Source organism: Leopardus geoffroyi, chromosome B2, assembly GCF_018350155.1.
Source record: "Leopardus geoffroyi isolate Oge1 chromosome B2, O.geoffroyi_Oge1_pat1.0, whole genome shotgun sequence".
In the NCBI taxonomy this organism is placed as follows: Eukaryota; Metazoa; Chordata; class Mammalia; order Carnivora; family Felidae; genus Leopardus; species Leopardus geoffroyi.
Window position 1 is genome coordinate 5,236,247 of NC_059332.1, and position 17,201 is coordinate 5,253,447.

A 17,201-nucleotide genomic window follows, 5' to 3' on the forward strand; every position below is an offset into this window, starting at 1 on the left:
GTTTCTTAAATTTCACATATGAATGAAACACATGATAATTGTTTTTCTCTGACTGACTTAAATGGCTTAGCATAAAACACTGTAGTTCCATCCACGTTGGAAATGGCGAGGTTTCCTTCTTTTTCATGGTTGAGTAGTATTCCATCATGTATATATATTCCACCTTTCCTTCATTCATCAGTTGGTGGACGTTTGTGCTCTCTCCATAGTTTGCTGTTGTTGATACTGCTGCTACAAAGATTAGAGTTCAATTGAATCTGTATTTTTGTATCCTTGAGTAAATGCCTAGTAGCGCAATGGCTGGGTCATAGGGTAGTTCTATGTTTTACTCTTTGAGGAAACTACATGCTGTTTTCCATAGTGGCTGCACCAGTTTGCATTCCCACGAACAGTATGAGAGGGTTCCCCTTTGTCCACATCCTCACCAACATGTGTGGTTTCTTGTGTTGTTAATCTTAGCCATTCTTATGGGTGTTAGGTGATAACTCATTGTACTTTTGATTTGCATTTCCCTGATGATGAATAATGTTGAACATCTTTTCATGTGTCTGTTGGCCATCTGTATGTCTTTAACGAATGTCTTTTCACATCTTCTGCCCATTCCTTAACTGAATTATTTATTTTTGGGGTGTTGAGTTGATAAGTTCTTTATAAATTTTGATACTAACCCTTTACCAGATATGTCATATGCAAATATCTTCTCCCATTCCGTCAGTTGCCTTTTAGTTTTGCTGATTGTTTGCTTCACTGTGCAGAAGGTTTTTATTTTGATGAGGTCATGATAGTTCATTTTTGCTTTTGTTTCCCAGAGACGTGTTGAGTAAGAAATTGCTGCGGCCGAAGTCAGAGAGGTTTTTGCCTGCTTTCCCCTCTAGTATTTTGATGGCTTCCTGCCTTACGTTTAGGTCTTTCATCCATTTCGAGTTTATTTTTGTGTCTGGTGTAAGAAAGTGGTCCAGGTTCATTCTTCTGCATGTTGCTGTCCAGTTTTCCCAGCACCACTTGCTGAAAGGACTGTCTTTATTCCATTGGATATTCTGTCCTGCTTTGTCAAAGATTAGTTGGCCATATGTCTGTGGGTCCATTTCTGGGTTCTCTGTTCTGTTCCATTGATCTCAGTGTCTGTTTTTGTGCCAGTACCATACTGTCTTGATGATTACAGCTTTGTAATACTGCCTGAAGTCTGGGATTGTGATGCCTCCAGCTTTGGTTTTCCTCTTCAAAATTACTTTGGCTATTCAGGGCATTTTGTGGTTCCATATGAATTTTAGGATTGCTTGCTCTAGCTCTGTATAGAATGCTGGTGTTATTTTGATAGGGATTGCCTTGAATATGTAGATTGCTTTGGGTAGTATTGACATTTTAACAATATTTGTTCTTCCTATCCAGGAGCATGAAATCTTTTTCCATTTTTTTGTGTCTTCTTCAATTTCTTTCATAAGCTTCTATAGTTTTCAGTGTACAGATTTTTCACCTGTTTGGTTAGATTTATTCCTAGGTATTTTATTATGGTTTTTGGTGCAGTTGGAAATGGGATCGATTCCTTGATTTCTCTTTCTGTTGCTTCATTATTGGTGTATAGGAATGCAACCAATTTCTGTGCATTGATTTTTATATCCTTCAACTTTGCTGCATTCATGGATCAGTTCTAGCAAGTTTTTGGTGGAATCTTGGGTTTTCCATACAGAGTGTCATGTCAGCTGCAAAGAGTGAAAGTTTGGCCTCCTCCTGGCCAGTTTGGATGCCTTTGATGTCTTTGTGTTGTCTGTTTGCTGAAGCTAAGACTGACAATACTATGTTGAATAACAGTGGTGAGAGTGGACATCCCTGTCTTGTTCCTGACCTTAGGGAGGAAGCTCTCAGTTTTTCCCCATTGAGGATGATGTTAGCGTTGGGTGTTTCATATATGGCATTTACGGTCTTGAGGTGATCCTTCTATCCCTACTTTCTTGAGGGTTTTTTTGAAGAAAGGATGCTGTATTTTGTCAAATACTTTCTCTGCATCTGTTGAGAGAATCATGTGGTTCTTGTCCTTTCTTTTATTGAGGTGATGTATCACATTGATTGTTTTGTGGATATTGAACCAGCCCTGCATCCCAGGTATAAATCCCACTTGGTCATGGTGAATAATTTTTTTAATGTATTGTTGGATCTGGTTGGCTAGTATTTTGTTGAGGAGTTTTGCGTCCATGTTTATCAGGGAAATTGGTCTATAGTTCTCCTTTTTAGTGGGGTCTTTGTCTGGTTTTGGAATCAAGGTAATGCTGGCTTCATAGAATGAGTTTGGAAGTTTTCCTTCCATTTCTATTTTTTGGAACAGCTTCAAGAGAATAGGTGTTAACTCTTCTTTAAATGTTTGGTAGAATTCCCCTGGAAAGCCATCCAGCCCTGGACTCTTGTTATTTGGGAGATTTTTTATTACTAATTCGATTTCTTTACTTGTAATGGGTCTGTTCAAATTTTCTATTTCTTCCTGTTTCAGTTTTGGTATATATATTTCTAGGAATTTGTCCATTTCTTCCAGATTGCCCATTTTTTGGGCATATAAGTGCGCATAATATTCTCTTACTATTATTTGTATTTCTGCTGTGTTTGTTGTGATCTGTCCTCTTTCATTCTTGATTTTATTTATTTGAGTCCTTTCCTTTTTCTTCTTGATCAAACCGGCTAGGAGTTTATCAGTTTTATGAGTTTTTTCAAAGAACTAGCTTCTGGTTTCATTGATCTGTTCCACTGTTTTATTGCTCTCAATAGCAATGATTTCTGCTCTAATCTTTATTATTTCCTGTCTTCTGCTGTTTTGGGGTTTTATTTGCTCTTCTTTTTCCAGCTCTTTAAGGTGTAAGGTTAGGTTGTGTATCTGTGACCTTTCTTCCTTCTTTAGGAAGGCCTGGATTGCTATATACTTTCCTCTTATGACAGCCTTTGCTGTGTCCCAGAGGTTTTGGGCTGTGGTGTTACCATTTTCATTGGCTTCTATGTACTTTTTAATTTCCTCTCTAACTTTTTGGTCAGCCCATTCATTCCTTAGTAGGATGTTCTTTAGTCTCCAAATATTTGTTATCTTTCTGCATTTTTTTCTTGTTTTTGATTTCGAGTTGCACAGCACTGTGGTCTGAAAATATGCACGGCATGATCTGGATCTTTTTGTACTTGTTGAGCGCTGATTTGTGTCCTAGTATGTGATCTATTCTGGAGAACATCCCGTGTACACTGGAGAAGAATGTGTATTCTGCTGCTTTAGTGTCATAGACTCTTAGTCTAACATTCTTTCTTGTCCAGCAAGAGAGTGGATGTGAGATTGAAACCGAGAGATGGCTAATGTCCGGGAAAAGACAAGAGCCCTGAATAAGGGTCCTTGCTCCATGTTTATTAAGATCAGAATGCTTACAAACGTGATGGGCCTGCACAAACAGACAATGAATCTTTGAACATTAACTCAACGGTATGAGGGAAAAGGGGTTTTGAGGATATACAGTGTTTGGGGTTTGGGTCAATATAAAAAAAAATCCTGGTGCTGGGCAGATGGGCAGATGGTTGTTAATGACAGACAGGAGGTGCCATGTCTGTTTGTCTTAGCTAGCTTAGGGGATGAGACAGATAGAGCAAGTAACCTCAGGGTTAACAAAGCACCTTTTCTTTTACTAATCAGCTCCCATCTGGGCAGCTTCACCTGCAGTGGTTTATAGCCCTATTTACCTGATTTGGTCCTTCCTTCCTATGAAAGCAGCTTTCTGCTATAGCACTAAATTAGGGGGTGCTTTTGCCCTGAATACCTAATCTTGCTTATACATTTATAAGCATTTATAAAGTTATTTATAAATAAATATATAAATTTACAATTCATATACATTTGTATGGGGGTGTTTTCCCCCCTCTCTATTCTGGGGGCCTTGCCCCCCCATCCTTGGGGCTTTGGCCCCCCCTACCCTATTCTGGGGGCCTTTGCCCCCCTCCGCTCTATCCTGTGCCCTAATCTTGTTTATGCAAGCTTGGATGTGAGCATGCTATGGCTTTGTAATTCTTTATGCCTTGTTAACCCATCAGTGCAGGCTCAGGGAATTCCTAAGCTTATTCCCCCTACTTTAAGATGAAATGTTCTGAATATATCTGTTAAGTTCATCTGGTCCAGTGTGTCATTCAGAGCCATTGTTTCCTTGTTGATTTTGTGTTTAGATGATCTGTCCATTGCTGTTAGTGGGGTGTTGAAGTCCCCTACTATTATGGTATTATCAATGAGTTTCTTTATGTTTGTGATTAATTGATTTATACATCTGGATGCTCTCACATTTGGAGCATAAATGTTTACAATTGTTAGATCTTCTTGGTGGATAGACCCCTTAATTATGATACAATGCCCTTCTTCATCTCTTTATTTTAAAGTCTAGATTGTCTGATATCAAGTATGGCTACTCCGGCTTTCTTTTAGTGACTGTTAGCATGATAGATGGTTCTCCATCCCCTTTCTTTCAATCTGAAGGTGTATTTAGGTCTAAGTGGGTCTCTTGTAAACAGTATATAGATGGATCTTGTTTTCTTATCCATTCTGTTACCCTATGTATTTTGATTGGGACATTTAGTCCTTGGACGTTTAGAGTGAGTACTGAAAGATATGAATTTATTGCCATTGTTTTGCCTATAGAGTTGGAGTTTCTGGTGGCATTCTCTGTTCCTTTCTAGTCTTTGTTGCTTTTGGTCCTTTTTTTCTCCCTCCCCCCCCATCTTTTCTCCTCTCAGAGAGTCCCCCTTAAAATTTCTTGCAGGGCTGGTTTAGTGATCAAGAACTCCTTTAATTTTTGTTTGTCTGTGAAACTTTTTATCTCTCCTTCTATTTTGAATGACAGCCTTGCTGGATAAAGAATTCTTGGCTGCATATTTTTCCAGTTCAGCACATTGAATATATCCTGCCACTCCTTTCTGGCTTACCAAGTTTCTGTGGATAGGTCTGTTGCAAACCTGATCTGTTTTCCCTTGTAGGGTAAGGAATTTTTTCCCTTGTTGCTTTCATGATTCTTTCCTTGCTTGAGGATTTTGTGAATTTGACTATGATATGCCCTGTTGATGGTTGGTTTTTGTTGAATCTAATGGGAGTCCTCTGTGCTTCCTGGATTTTGATGTCTGTGTCTTTCCCCAGGTTAGGAAAGTTTTCTGCTGTGATTTGCTCACATAACCTATCTACCATTTCTTCTCTCTCTTCATCTTCGGGGTCGCCTCTGATTCTGATGCTGTTGCTTTTTAATGAGTCACTAATTTCTCTCTTTCTTAAATCGTGCTCTTTTGCCTTAGTCTCCCTTGTTTTTTCTACTTCATTGTTTTCCCTAAGTTTGTCATCTATATTGCTGATTCTCTGCTCTGACTCATCCATCCTTGCTGCTGTGGCATCTGTTCAAGATTGCAGCTCAGTTATAACATTTTTTATTTCATCCTGACTAGCTTTTACCTCCATAGAAAGGGATTCTAAACTGTTTTCAACCCCAGCTAGTATTCTTAATATCATGATTCTAAATTCTGGTTCAGACATCTTGCTTGTATCTGTGTTAAGTCCTTGGCTGTCATTTCTTCCTGTTCTTTCTTTTGGGGTGAATTCCTTCATTTCATCATTTTGAAGGAAGAAAAGGAATTAATAAGGTAAAAAAAATTAAAATTAAAAAATTAAAAACACAAAAAGAATAAAGGATGCTAGATCTTAGGTGTGTTCTGGTGTGATTGTTGAAAGGAGCTTGATAGATTAGAGTAAAAAGCGAAAGATAAGAAAAAAAAAGGAAAATGTTTGAAACTTTGAAAAAAATACAACGAGAACAAAATGAAATGATGGAAGTAAAAAATAGAATTTGAAAAACTTATAAAACAGTAAAAAAATACAGTAAAAAAACTAAAGAAAAATATTTTTAATACAAATGGAAAATAAAAATAAATTTTTTCTGTTTCTGTATCCAATTATAAGAAAAAAAGGAAAAAAAATTGAATAGATGGACCAGTAAACAGACTGAGGTATGATTGAAATTACATCGGTTTCCCCTAAAAGTGGAAGTAGGAAGCACTTTATAGTCCGTAAAGTAAGCAGTCAGAGAGACTTGTGGTATTCCTGAAGAGCAAGGTTGTCCCAGTTGGGCAGGGCTTAGTGTTACGGCTCCGTTTCTCTCTAGATGGTGCTGCTTAGCTTACTGGGGTGGATTGTTGTGGCACCTGTAGGTGTGTATGCACATGTGCAGGAAGGGTGAAAATGGTGTCACCCAGCTACCCAGTCTCTAGTATCAGAACTCTGTGCTCTCCCCGATCAGCAATTGTGCACCCCTCCTTTGTCCCTGGATTCTGTCCACACCCTGCTTTTACACTGTCCATGATCAAGCTGTCATGTTGCCAAGGCAGTACCTCCCTCTTTTGTTCAGTCCCTTGCATACTCTTCTTATCTCTCGAGCTGCTTTGAGGCGTGAGGGATGCTTTCCGTACTCTGCCCCTGGCCCTGTCCTCTCTCTGCAAGCAAAAACAGCTCCCTGCCCTCTGCGGCTTTCTCCCCCAGTCACCTCTCCGTGCCATGTACCTGCTGGTTCAGGTTGTGCAGTGTTGTGTTATACCTCAAATCAGTATTCTAGGTGTGCAGGATGGTTTAGTGTTGATCTGGCTGTATTGCAGGGATGAGAGATGCAAAAAAAAACTTCCATGGTGTTCTGCCATCTTGGCCCCTCCCCCACTTCCATGTATTTTTTTATTCTTTAATTTCCTCATTAACCCATTCATTCTTTTTTTTTTTTTCAACATTTATTTATTTTTGGGACAGAGAGAGACAGAGCATGAACGGGGGAGGGGCAGAGAGAGAGGGAGACACAGAATCGGAAACAGGCTCCAGGCTCTGAGCCATCAGCCCAGAGCCTGACGCGGGGCTCGAACTCACAGACCGCGAGATCGTGACCTGGCTGAAGTCGGACGCTTAACCGACTGCGCCACCCAGGCGCCCCAACCCATTCATTCTTAAGTAGGATGTTCTTTAACCTCCATGTATTTGTTGTCTTTCCAAATTTTTTCTTGTGTTTGACTTCATGTTTCATAGTGTTGTAGTTGGAAAATATGCATGGTATGTTCTCCATCTTGTTTTATTTGTTGAGGGCTGATTTGTGACCCAGTATGTGATCTATTCTGTAGAATGTGCCAGGTACATTTGGAAAGAATGTGTGTTCTACTGCTTTAGGATGAAATGTTCTGAATATGCCTATTAAGCCCATCTGGTCCAATGTGTCATTGAAAGTCATTGTTTCCTTGTTGTTTTTTTGCTTAGATGATCTGTCCATTGTTTTAAGTTAGGTATTAAAGTCTCCTATTATTACTATAGTATTAACAATGAGCTTCTTTATGTTTGTTATTAATTGATTTATATATATGGGGCCTTCACGTTGGACACATAAATATTCACAATTGTAAGATCTTGTTGGACAAACCCTTTTATTATGATATAGTGCCCTTCTCCTCTCTTGTTACAGCCTTTGATTTAAAATATAGTTTGTCTGATATAAGCACAACTACTCTGGCTTTCTTTTGACATCCATTAGCATAAATGTTTCGCCATCCCACACTTTCAATCTGTAGGTGACTTTAGGTCTAAAATGAGTCTCTTGTTGGCCTCATACAGATGAGTCTTGTTTTTTATACATTCTGATACCCTATGTCTTTTGATTGGAGCATATAGACCATTTACATTCAGAGTGATTATTGACAGTTACGAATTTAGTGCTAGCATATTGCCTGTAAAGTCATTTCCGAGGATTTTCTCTGTTATTTTTGGTTTTTCTTTCCTGCTCAGAGAGTCCTCAATTATATTTCATCAGGACTGGGTTAGTGGTCATGAACTCCTTTAGTTTTTGTTTGTCCAGGAAACTCTCTCTCTTCTATTCTGAATGGCAGCCTTGGTGGATAGAGCGTTCTTGGCTACATACTTTTCCCCTTTAGCACTTTGAATATATCATGCCACTCCCTTCTGCCTGCCAAGTTTCTTTGGAGAGATCTGCTGCTAACCGCATTTTTCTTCCCTTGTAGATTAGGAATTTCTTTTCCCTTGCTGGTTTTAGGATTCTTTCCTTATCTCTGTGTTTTGCAAGTGTTGGCCTGCTTTTGTTGATTTTGATGGGAGTCCTCTGTGCCTCCTGGATTTGGATATCTGTTTCCTCCCCCAGATTAGGAAGTTTTCAGCCCTTATTTGCTCAAATAAACCTTCTGCATCTTTTACCCTCTCTTCTTCTTCTGGGAATCCTATGATAATGAATGTTAATATTATGGAGTCAATGAGTTCTGTAAGTCTACTTTCGTGATTTAAGATTTTTCTTTCTCTTTTCAGCTTCATTATTTTCCATAATTTTATCTTCTATATCACTTATTTGTTCCTCTGATTCTGCCCTCTTTGTGGTCATTGCATCCAGTTGGTTTTGCATCTCAGTTATTGCATTTTTTATTTTAGTCTGACTAGTTTTTACATCTTTTATCTGTAGTAAGGGGGTCCCTGGTGTTTTCTTTGCTTGTCTCAAACCCAGCTAGTATCCTTATGTTTATTGTTTTAAATTCTGAATCAGGCATATTACTTATATATGTTTCAATTAGGTCCCTGGCGGTGACGTTTTCTTGTTCTTTCTTTTAGGATGAATTCCTCCATCTTGGCACTTTGTCTAAGTCTCTGTCGTCTGTGTGTTAGGAAAGCCTGTTATGTTTTCTCCTCTTGAGAGTAATGGCTATAAGAAGAGGTCATATACTGTCCAGAGCTTGGTGCTTCAGGAGTTGTGTCTGGTGTATGCTGTGTGCACTCTGCTGTTGTGTTTTGGCTGCTCCTTCCCTCAGGTCAGTCCTCTGCAGAGTTTCTCTTTGCCTGCCATGGGCAGTGTTTTGCCCTTGGCCAGAGTGTGGTGAGTTTTAAGTATGTGTACTTTGGTCTGCTTACTTAAAGCAGCTAGACCCAGTTTCCACTAGAGCTGAATCTTTGCAGCGCTCTGTGGTCAGTAGACTCGGTGCGTGCAGGTGGGGGTGTTTGTGCTGGTCTTCTGGGGGAGGGGCCCATAGCCCTGGGTCGGAAGCAGCTGCAGAGTGCAGCGGGGCAGGGCTTGGTGTAAGTGGGTCACGCCTGCACTGTGGGCGCTCTGCTGCTCCCTGGTCTGCCAGTGCTGATGGGTGCAGGAGAAAAAGGGCACCTGCCCTCTCCCTTGTCGCTAGAGACGGGAGTTTGCACGTGCCACTGTCCAGGAAGCCTCCACAGAAGGGTGAACAATCTCCCTTCATGTGTCCCAGGCATCCCTCAGATCCTTGCCTTCACCCTGTCTGTGTCCGGGCCCCTTGCCTGCCCAGCAGGCGTGTGTTTTATCTCAAGTGCACCAGCTGAGTTCCAGAATTTTAGGGACCCACGCTGATCCTCTGGGTGAGGGTGTCTGCTCTGGGGCTGGTGCTGGTTTGTCCCAGAAGGTCAGTCACATAAACGCACAGGCACTTAGAGTTTAGGGGAAAGCTCGGCAAGAAGCTGGCCTCCAGGTTAGCTGCCCTCAGCAGGTGTCTCTGCACCTGTGCTAATGAACTGGGCGGCCCAGTGGAGCCCGAGGGCTCTTTGGCCCCGGAGAGGCATTGCTGCCTCTCCCAAATGCACTCCAAGAAGGGGACCTGTCTGTCCCAGCACGACCCTCAGACTGCACTGTCTGCTCCCGGGCCTCCACTCCCCCACAGAAGCGCCGCTGTGCCCTCTGGGCTCCACACCAGCCACGACCCGGACTTCTACCAGAACTCCAGTCTTTGAGCTCTGCTCCTTGTACAGACTCCCAGCAATCAGCCCCTCTCATTTTCCCAGTCAGTGGTTTTGGGGGAGTGCTTTTCTTGTGTGATCCCCTTTGTGCCACGCGCTCTCTCTCTCTCTCTCTCTCTCTCTCTCTCTGTCCCTCTCCATGATCAGGGCTTCTTCCCCTCCGCAGCACCCATGATTGTTTCTCTCCCAAATCATGTCTCTGCACCTTTTGCCTTCCACGATGTGGCCTCTTCTCTTGCTCTAGTTGTGTGGTCTGTTCCGTCAGTCCTCAGATCGATTTCATGGGTGTTGAGGATGATTTGTACTTATTAAATTCATCGTCTGCTTGAGGCAGGTTGCTGCTGCTGTCCCCATTTTACTAGGGTGAAATTCCCTTAGGGGCCCAGCACACGTCCTGACAGCCTGGCTGAGGAGGGAGGACTTCAGGATACTTGATTCACTGTCAGAGCCAGAACCGGCATCCAGCTCTTGGTTGTATGGAGTCTGCGGGATAGTGAGAAAGGGTGCACAGAATACACAGCCCTGTACACATGGACCCCGCACACACCCTTACTACAAGCAAGGCTTGTGTTCTTCCCGTGGCTTCAGGGTCAGATTCCTCTTAACACCTAAATCGCACTCATTGCTGTTCAGAACTGACATCTTTACCCCGAAAGGATGAAGTTACTGTATTTCCCAATCCATGACCACATCAGGAGCGAGTTTACCGCATGAGGGTCAGTACACTTCTCTCTGTTGTTGGCTTGTGTAGGTCTAGCATCCATTTTTACTTAAAAGTGCTTGATCCTTAAATTGCCTGAAAGGAGTGTCCTGAAAACATAATTATATTAAGTCCTCTATAAAAGAAGAAAAAAATTCAAAAGCTTTGTAGATGAAAATTGATGAGCGATCTACTGTCTCTACACGGCCAGACCTGAAGGTGGGACCTAAACCCGAAACATTCTTAGTCTCAGGTATGAGAGAGAGGCTCCTGTGTTGGCTGAGGAAGATTTTTTCATCTAGCATCTCAAAACCCATATAAGATAAAACTCCATCATGTGACTAGATTATTAGCTAAAAATAAAGTGAATGGACAGCAACAAATAAAAAGAAATCCTCAAGTCTCTGTTCTTTTCTCAGCTTCGTCCTCAAATTCCTGTTTATACCCGTTCTGAGTTGTTCTGAGAAAGGTGCCATAAGCCGACTAAATTGGCCATTTGCTCTCAGACTTGGCATCTTCCTGCAGCATTGATGGCCTCCTCTTCTTTTTGTAGATTGACTGTTACAGACTCGGGTGGAGCCACTGACTCCACAACTGCAGTCCTCATGGTCAGCAGTGCTGTGGACCATCCGCCGGTTGCTAACGCACGACCAAATCAGACCATAACTTTGCCCCAAAACTCCATCTGTTTGAATGGAAATTGGAACAGTGATGATCATCATATTGTCCTCTATGAGTGGTCCCTGGGTCCTGGGACTGAGAGCAAAGAGGTGGCCATGCAGGCAAGTTCTCTAGCCTGCCTTCAGACTTTAACTTGTCTATCCGTCCACCTACCTGCCCTCCCAACCGTGTACCCATCCGTCCATCAGTCTACCCATCCACCCACCCATGCAGCTATCCATCTGTCTGCTCATCCATCCATCCATCGGTACATCTGTCCATCTGTTTATCTCTTCACACATTTACTTACCTACCTACCTAAAGTATTGCTATGTGTGTGGGGGGCAGTTATATCTAAAAAATATGTTTTACAAGATTATCTGATAGATTACAACTATTGGAAGAGCCCCGGAATTCACAAATCTTCAAAATTTACGTCCTTTCCCCTCATGCGTTCTCTATAAGCCCGGAATAGCAACTAAGTGGGTCCCATGTTGACAGCTTGATCTTGAGGCTAGTTTGGAGAAAGTCTGACCCAGCATTTGCTACGGAAATACTATTTTATTTTAGTATTGGGAGAAACTTTAGAAATAATCCAATATAAACTTTATTATCAGGAATTTTTTCCTTATCTGCAGTAACAAGGTTATTGTCCAGTGGTTGACAGATTAAGATGTTAAAAGAGGTGAACTTTTTATTAACTGGAAAATCACAAAGACGACTGTAAACCAGACTCTTACATTCGTGGAAACGTCATGCAAGGCAGCCTGCCGCAGCTTTGCTCCGGATGGGGAAGCCCACGGAGCACTCCGATGGGGTGGCTCTGTGGGCGCCAGGTGACACATGTCGGTCTGCCCAGTTCCCGTCTGCCACAACATTCCCTGTACTGGGTACATAAGCCTTCATGTAACTGTAGTAATTTTGAAGTGAGGACTAGGAAATTACACTTTTGTAAAGCTTTTCAGAGAAAAATGCTTCACTTTATTTAGTCAAAAGTAGGGAGGGGAGCCTGGGTGGCTCAGTCGGTTAAGCTTCTGACTTCGGCTCCGGTCATGATCTTGCAGTTTGTGGGTTCGAGCCCCACGTTGGGCTCTATGCTGACAGCTCAGAGCCTGGAGCCTGCTTCGGATTCTGTGTCTCCCTCTCTCTGCCCCTCCCCCTCTTCACACTCTGTCTCTCTCTTTCAAAAATAAACATTAAAAAAAATTTTTTTTTAAAAAGTAGGGAAAAGCTGTAACAAAAACTGGAAACAGTCTCCGTGTTCATCAGTGGGGAGTGGCCAGACCCACCATGATACATTATACAATGCTAGTTTAAAAGAGATAACTTAGGGGCACCTGGGTGGCTCAGTTGGTGAAGTGTTTGACTTCAGCTCAGGTCATGATCTCGCGGTTTGTGGGTTTGAGCCCCATGTCGGGCTCTGTGCTGACAACTCGCATTGTGTCTCCCTGTCTCTCTGCCCCTCTTCCCCATTCACTCTCTCTCAAAAATAAAAATTAAAAAAGAAAAGCCGATAACAAAAACTGGAAAAAAACCTCAGTGTTTTTTTTAAGTTCTTAAAAGTATATATTTCAAATTTCACAAGTTCCCCTTGTGCCAACACAGTTGGTTTTCTATCATCTTTTTTTCAATTTTCCATTAAAACCTTTAACAAATACATGCAGATGTATTTATCTTTGGACGATCTTGGGATCTATAAAAGTAAGTGAAGTATAAGAGGATTTAAGATTAAAAATCCTTTCTTTGTTGCCATGAACTTCAGACCTAAGCAATAATTGGAAATGTTACCAACAACAACAAAACAGCAACAAAATGAAAGGTTATTAACTTGGAGACAAGTGTAGTTATGATATACTCAATGGAAAAAAAATATCAAAAAGTTTTGTTTTAGAATTTTAAAAAATTATTTTTAGGTATAAGAGTAATACATGAATTGCTTCTTATGGTTAAAAAAAAGTGAACTTCTGATAAAGTGCAAATACAACCCGTATCCCGCCCCAGTCCCCTTATTGGAGATAAATTACTTTGGTCAGTTTAATGTGTGTCCTTCCAGAATCCTTGCGTGTGTATGTATACGGACACGTAACAGTATCTGGCACACTATATGCGTTGTTCCACAACTTTCTGTCTTTGCTTGATGATGTATGTCTTTGACATCTTTCCATTTCATTATAAATCTACCTTAATGTTTGTTCATTTTTGAGAGAGAGAGAGACAGAGCGTGAGTGGGGGAGGGGCAGAGAGAGAGGAAGACACAGAATCCAAAGCAGGCTCCAGGCTCTGAGCTGTCAGCACAGAACCCAACATGGGGCTCGAACCCACGAACCGTGAGATCATGCCCTGAGCTGAAGTCGAACGCTTACCAGCTGGGCCACCCAGGTGCCCCTAAATTAATCTCTTTTAAACGAGCATTGTTTCATGTATCGTGGCGGGTCTGGCCCCTCCCCACTGATGAACATTGAGAGTGTTTCCAGTTTTTGTTATCAGAGCCCATGCTTCCTCAGGGTCCGGGGTGAGCCTCCTTGTGCACGTGGGCTCTCTCTGGTGGAGGCAGAAAGAAGTGCGATTGCTGGTTAAAGAGCATGCTCGTTTGCCATGCGAACGGATGTTGCCAGATTGGCTTCCAAAAAGGCTATATTAATTTATACTTCTTCAAGAAGCACATGAGGATACACAGTGAACTTTAGATTGCATTTTCTTGGGGCACACACATTTCTTTTTCCAGCAGGATCTCCATATTTAACAACATTACTCATTTTTCATTATGTCATACTACTTCTTAAAATTACTTTTTTTCTTTCCTTTTTTCTTGTCTCTTTGGTATCAGGGCATCGAGACACCATACCTTCATTTGTCTGAAATGCAGGAAGGAAACTATACGCTCCAGCTGATGGTGAGAGATTCTTCAAGACAGCAGTCCACTGCTGTGGTCACTGTGACTGTCCAGCCTGGTAGGTGGGATGGGAAAGGGATTTGGCCCCAGAGATTAAGGCAGAAATGACACCTGGGCCTCTTGCTTCAGACAAGCCAAATTTGGTGGCAAATTCTCTAAATCTTTTAGATTGGCTGGAAGAGCTAAATGTTAATATAAAGCCAGTTTTCCATTGTGGTTCTGAATCTTGTGTTGAATGTGCGTCTACACCATGGTGTGAAGGACCAGATGGACATCCTCGGGGCCATTCGAGGGCTCCACCTGCCAGGTGGACACGCCCACACGTGTTCCACTCTGCTGCAGAAGCTGATTGTGATGTGTGGCCTGATACTCACATGGCTTGTATCCAGATGTTGGAGAATTGACCCCAGGTCACCTCACAATCCTGTAATGGTCTCATGGAAATCCAGGACTCTGCCTTCCTACACATTTAAATAACCTAAGGGTAGTTGGGTTTTTGCTTGCCAATGGTCTTGGCTTTCAAACTTTTCTAGAAGATGCTGCTGGTCCCTGTAAACTGTCCAGTGTCCTGGCAACTGAAAATATACTCAATTTGTAGACAATGCATTTTATTGTTTTGTTATATTTTATTATTTTTATTTTATTTTATTTTATTTTTTCTGTTAATACATAGTAGGTGCTATGGGTTAGATGCTGGGGATGTGGCATTAAACAAGATAGATTTGGGCTCTGTCCTCCCGCGGCTTATGGGTGAAAACCTCATGATCAGTGCATTTCTAGCGGATGGACACGGTCCTTCTGGAGCCCAGGGAAAACACACCTATCTGGGCTTGAGGCATCTGCAGAGTCTTACGTGAGCTCTGGGTTGTATCTGGCCAGGTGAATTTGGGGAGAGAAGGGCAAGAGGAAGAGTTTTTTAGGCAGAGGAAACAGTATGGAGAAAGTCCATGGGATGAAAGAGAGTCTGGTAGTCCAAAGAATTAAGAAGAATGTAGTGGAACAAGAGAAAGCAGTGAGGATGTGGGCGTGTGAGGGGCAGGGGTTAGGATGCCTGCAGATGATCTGGAGTGGGGAGGCAGGGGCCCACCGTCAAGGGCTTTGCAAATGGATGTTCACATACGTGTTTTATCCTAAGGGCAAGAGAGGCCCCTGGACCACTGAACTTTACTGAGTAGGACAGTGAGGGTGGGACATGGTCGAGATATTGGGTAACTGCTACTAAAGTTTTTGACTACTTGACTTTTTTTTTTTAAGAGAAAATCTATTTATTTCAATATCAGTATCAGTGGTACTTTATACCTTTTATTTTTTTTAATCTTTTTTTTTTTTTTTTAAGATTTTTTTTTTTTTAGCAATCTCTACATCCATTGTGGGGCTTGAACTTAGAATCCTGAGCTCAAGAGTTGTGTGCTGTACAGACTGAGCCAGCCAGGTGCCCCTTATGTCTTTTCCTTTTGTTCAACGTGTAACCAAAATGTTTTGAGCATTTATCACTTAGCCGGCACTGTGATAGGCCCGGGGCTACAAAGACAAAGGGGCGGGGGGTCAGTCCTGCCTGACAAAGCAGGCGTGTTCACATAGATGTCAACTAACTTCCATCCAGTTCCTTCCTGCCTGCCTCCCCCACTCTGTCCCCAGTCCTTCTTCCCTCTAGCTTCCCATCCTTGTTCTTTTTCCTTCTCTCTTGTCTCCATGACTGTTGAGGTCTTTTAAAGAACCAAACCTGCTGTCTGGACCCCTGGTCTCCCCCTCGGAACGGTGTAGTCCTGGCTCAGCCACAGGCCTGCAGTGGTCCCCCCCAGGGTTCCTTCAGGACACTGCCTGATCCAGACATGAGTAATTGGCTTAAATCAAGAAATCAGGGGTGCCTGGGTGGCTCAGTCGGTTACGTGTCCAACTCGGTTTCGGCTCAGGTCATGGTCTCCTGGTGAGATCGAACCCTGTCGTAAGGCTCTGTGCTGAGCGTGGAGCCTGCTTGGGACTCCCCCTCTCTCTGCCCCTCACCCACTCATGCGCGCACGCTCTCTCTTTCCCTCTCTCAAAATAAATAAACATTTAAAAAATCAGGGGACTGCAGATTAATGCAAAGAGATCACCGTTTTTCATAGCATTTCTCTAATTCTAGAAATCAACAGGCCCCCAGTGGCCATGGCCGGCCCGGACAAGGAGCTGGTCTTCCCGGTGGGGAGCACCACTCTGGACGGCAGCAGAAGCAGAGACGACCAGGGCATCGCCCTTTACCACCGGGAGCCCGTCAGGTAGTCCCTCTGTCACTGAGCTGCAGGCGGGGTTCACACCCTGGCGCTGGGCCAGCATTGTCCTGTCTCCACATTAAACAGTCAGCTTGAGCATTCCGGGGACTTGGGATTTCAGCCCCTTTCTGGAAGTGTCCGAGCACGGCTGCCGAAGAGTAGACACAATAGTGTGGACGGACACGATAGATGCTGGCTGGCTTTGGGGGGGAAGTGGAGCCATGCCAGGCGGAAGGGCCATCTTGCCGTGGTTTGAGCTTCAGGACGGGAGAGGTGTGGGGAGGACCTGTGTGAGGCCCTCACGAGGCCCCCCGTCTACACTCGTTTAAACCATCTGTAGACCAAAGAGATAAAGAGCTTAAGGGGGTCCTGTGTCATGTGACAGTCTTTGTGGTTTGCATGCTCAAACTCCTGGGATCCTGAATCTGCTCTTAAGAAGTAAATAATAACTATTCCCAAAGGAATCCCAGGCTTAGTCTAAAATAGGCATTGCCTCATGACCCATATGCTGAACTAGAGAATTTAGGTGGATAAAAAGTTACTGTAGACTTCCGTAGACGGCATATGTTTTGGCCGTAAAGGGGGACTTGTGTTAGGACACAGATGTCCCTCCTGCCGCAGTCAGAATACCTCTGCCTTTGTTGTTCCCGCCTCTGCTTTACAGAGGCCAAGCGGCGGTGGAGATGGGGAATAGTGACAAGGCTGTCGCCACCGTGAGCGGGCTTCCGGTGGGCATGCACTGCTTCCGCCTGACGGTGACAGGCCGGCGGGGGCTGAGCAGCGCCAGCATACTCACTGTGGCCGTGAGGAAGGGTGAGTCCCAGCTCAGCGGTAGGGCAGGGGGACCATTGCTGCTTTTCAGTCTCACGAGACCCTAACCAGGCCGTGATTATTTGGAAATGGTGGTGCTTCTTTGTTCCCAGTGGATAC

The 17,201-nt window shown here is 43.2% G+C and overlaps 1 protein-coding gene across 1 annotated transcript in view; it reads left to right on the forward strand.

The window, feature by feature from the left end:
* KIAA0319 (KIAA0319 ortholog) overlaps positions 1 to 17,201 on the forward strand; it is a 62,349-nt gene that overhangs the window by 28,568 nt on the left and 16,580 nt on the right. Inside the window, 4 exon segments of the mRNA XM_045500411.1 lie at positions 11,020 to 11,248; positions 13,954 to 14,077; positions 16,145 to 16,277; positions 16,936 to 17,084. Coding sequence (XP_045356367.1) covers positions 11,020 to 11,248; positions 13,954 to 14,077; positions 16,145 to 16,277; positions 16,936 to 17,084 — 635 coding nt within the window.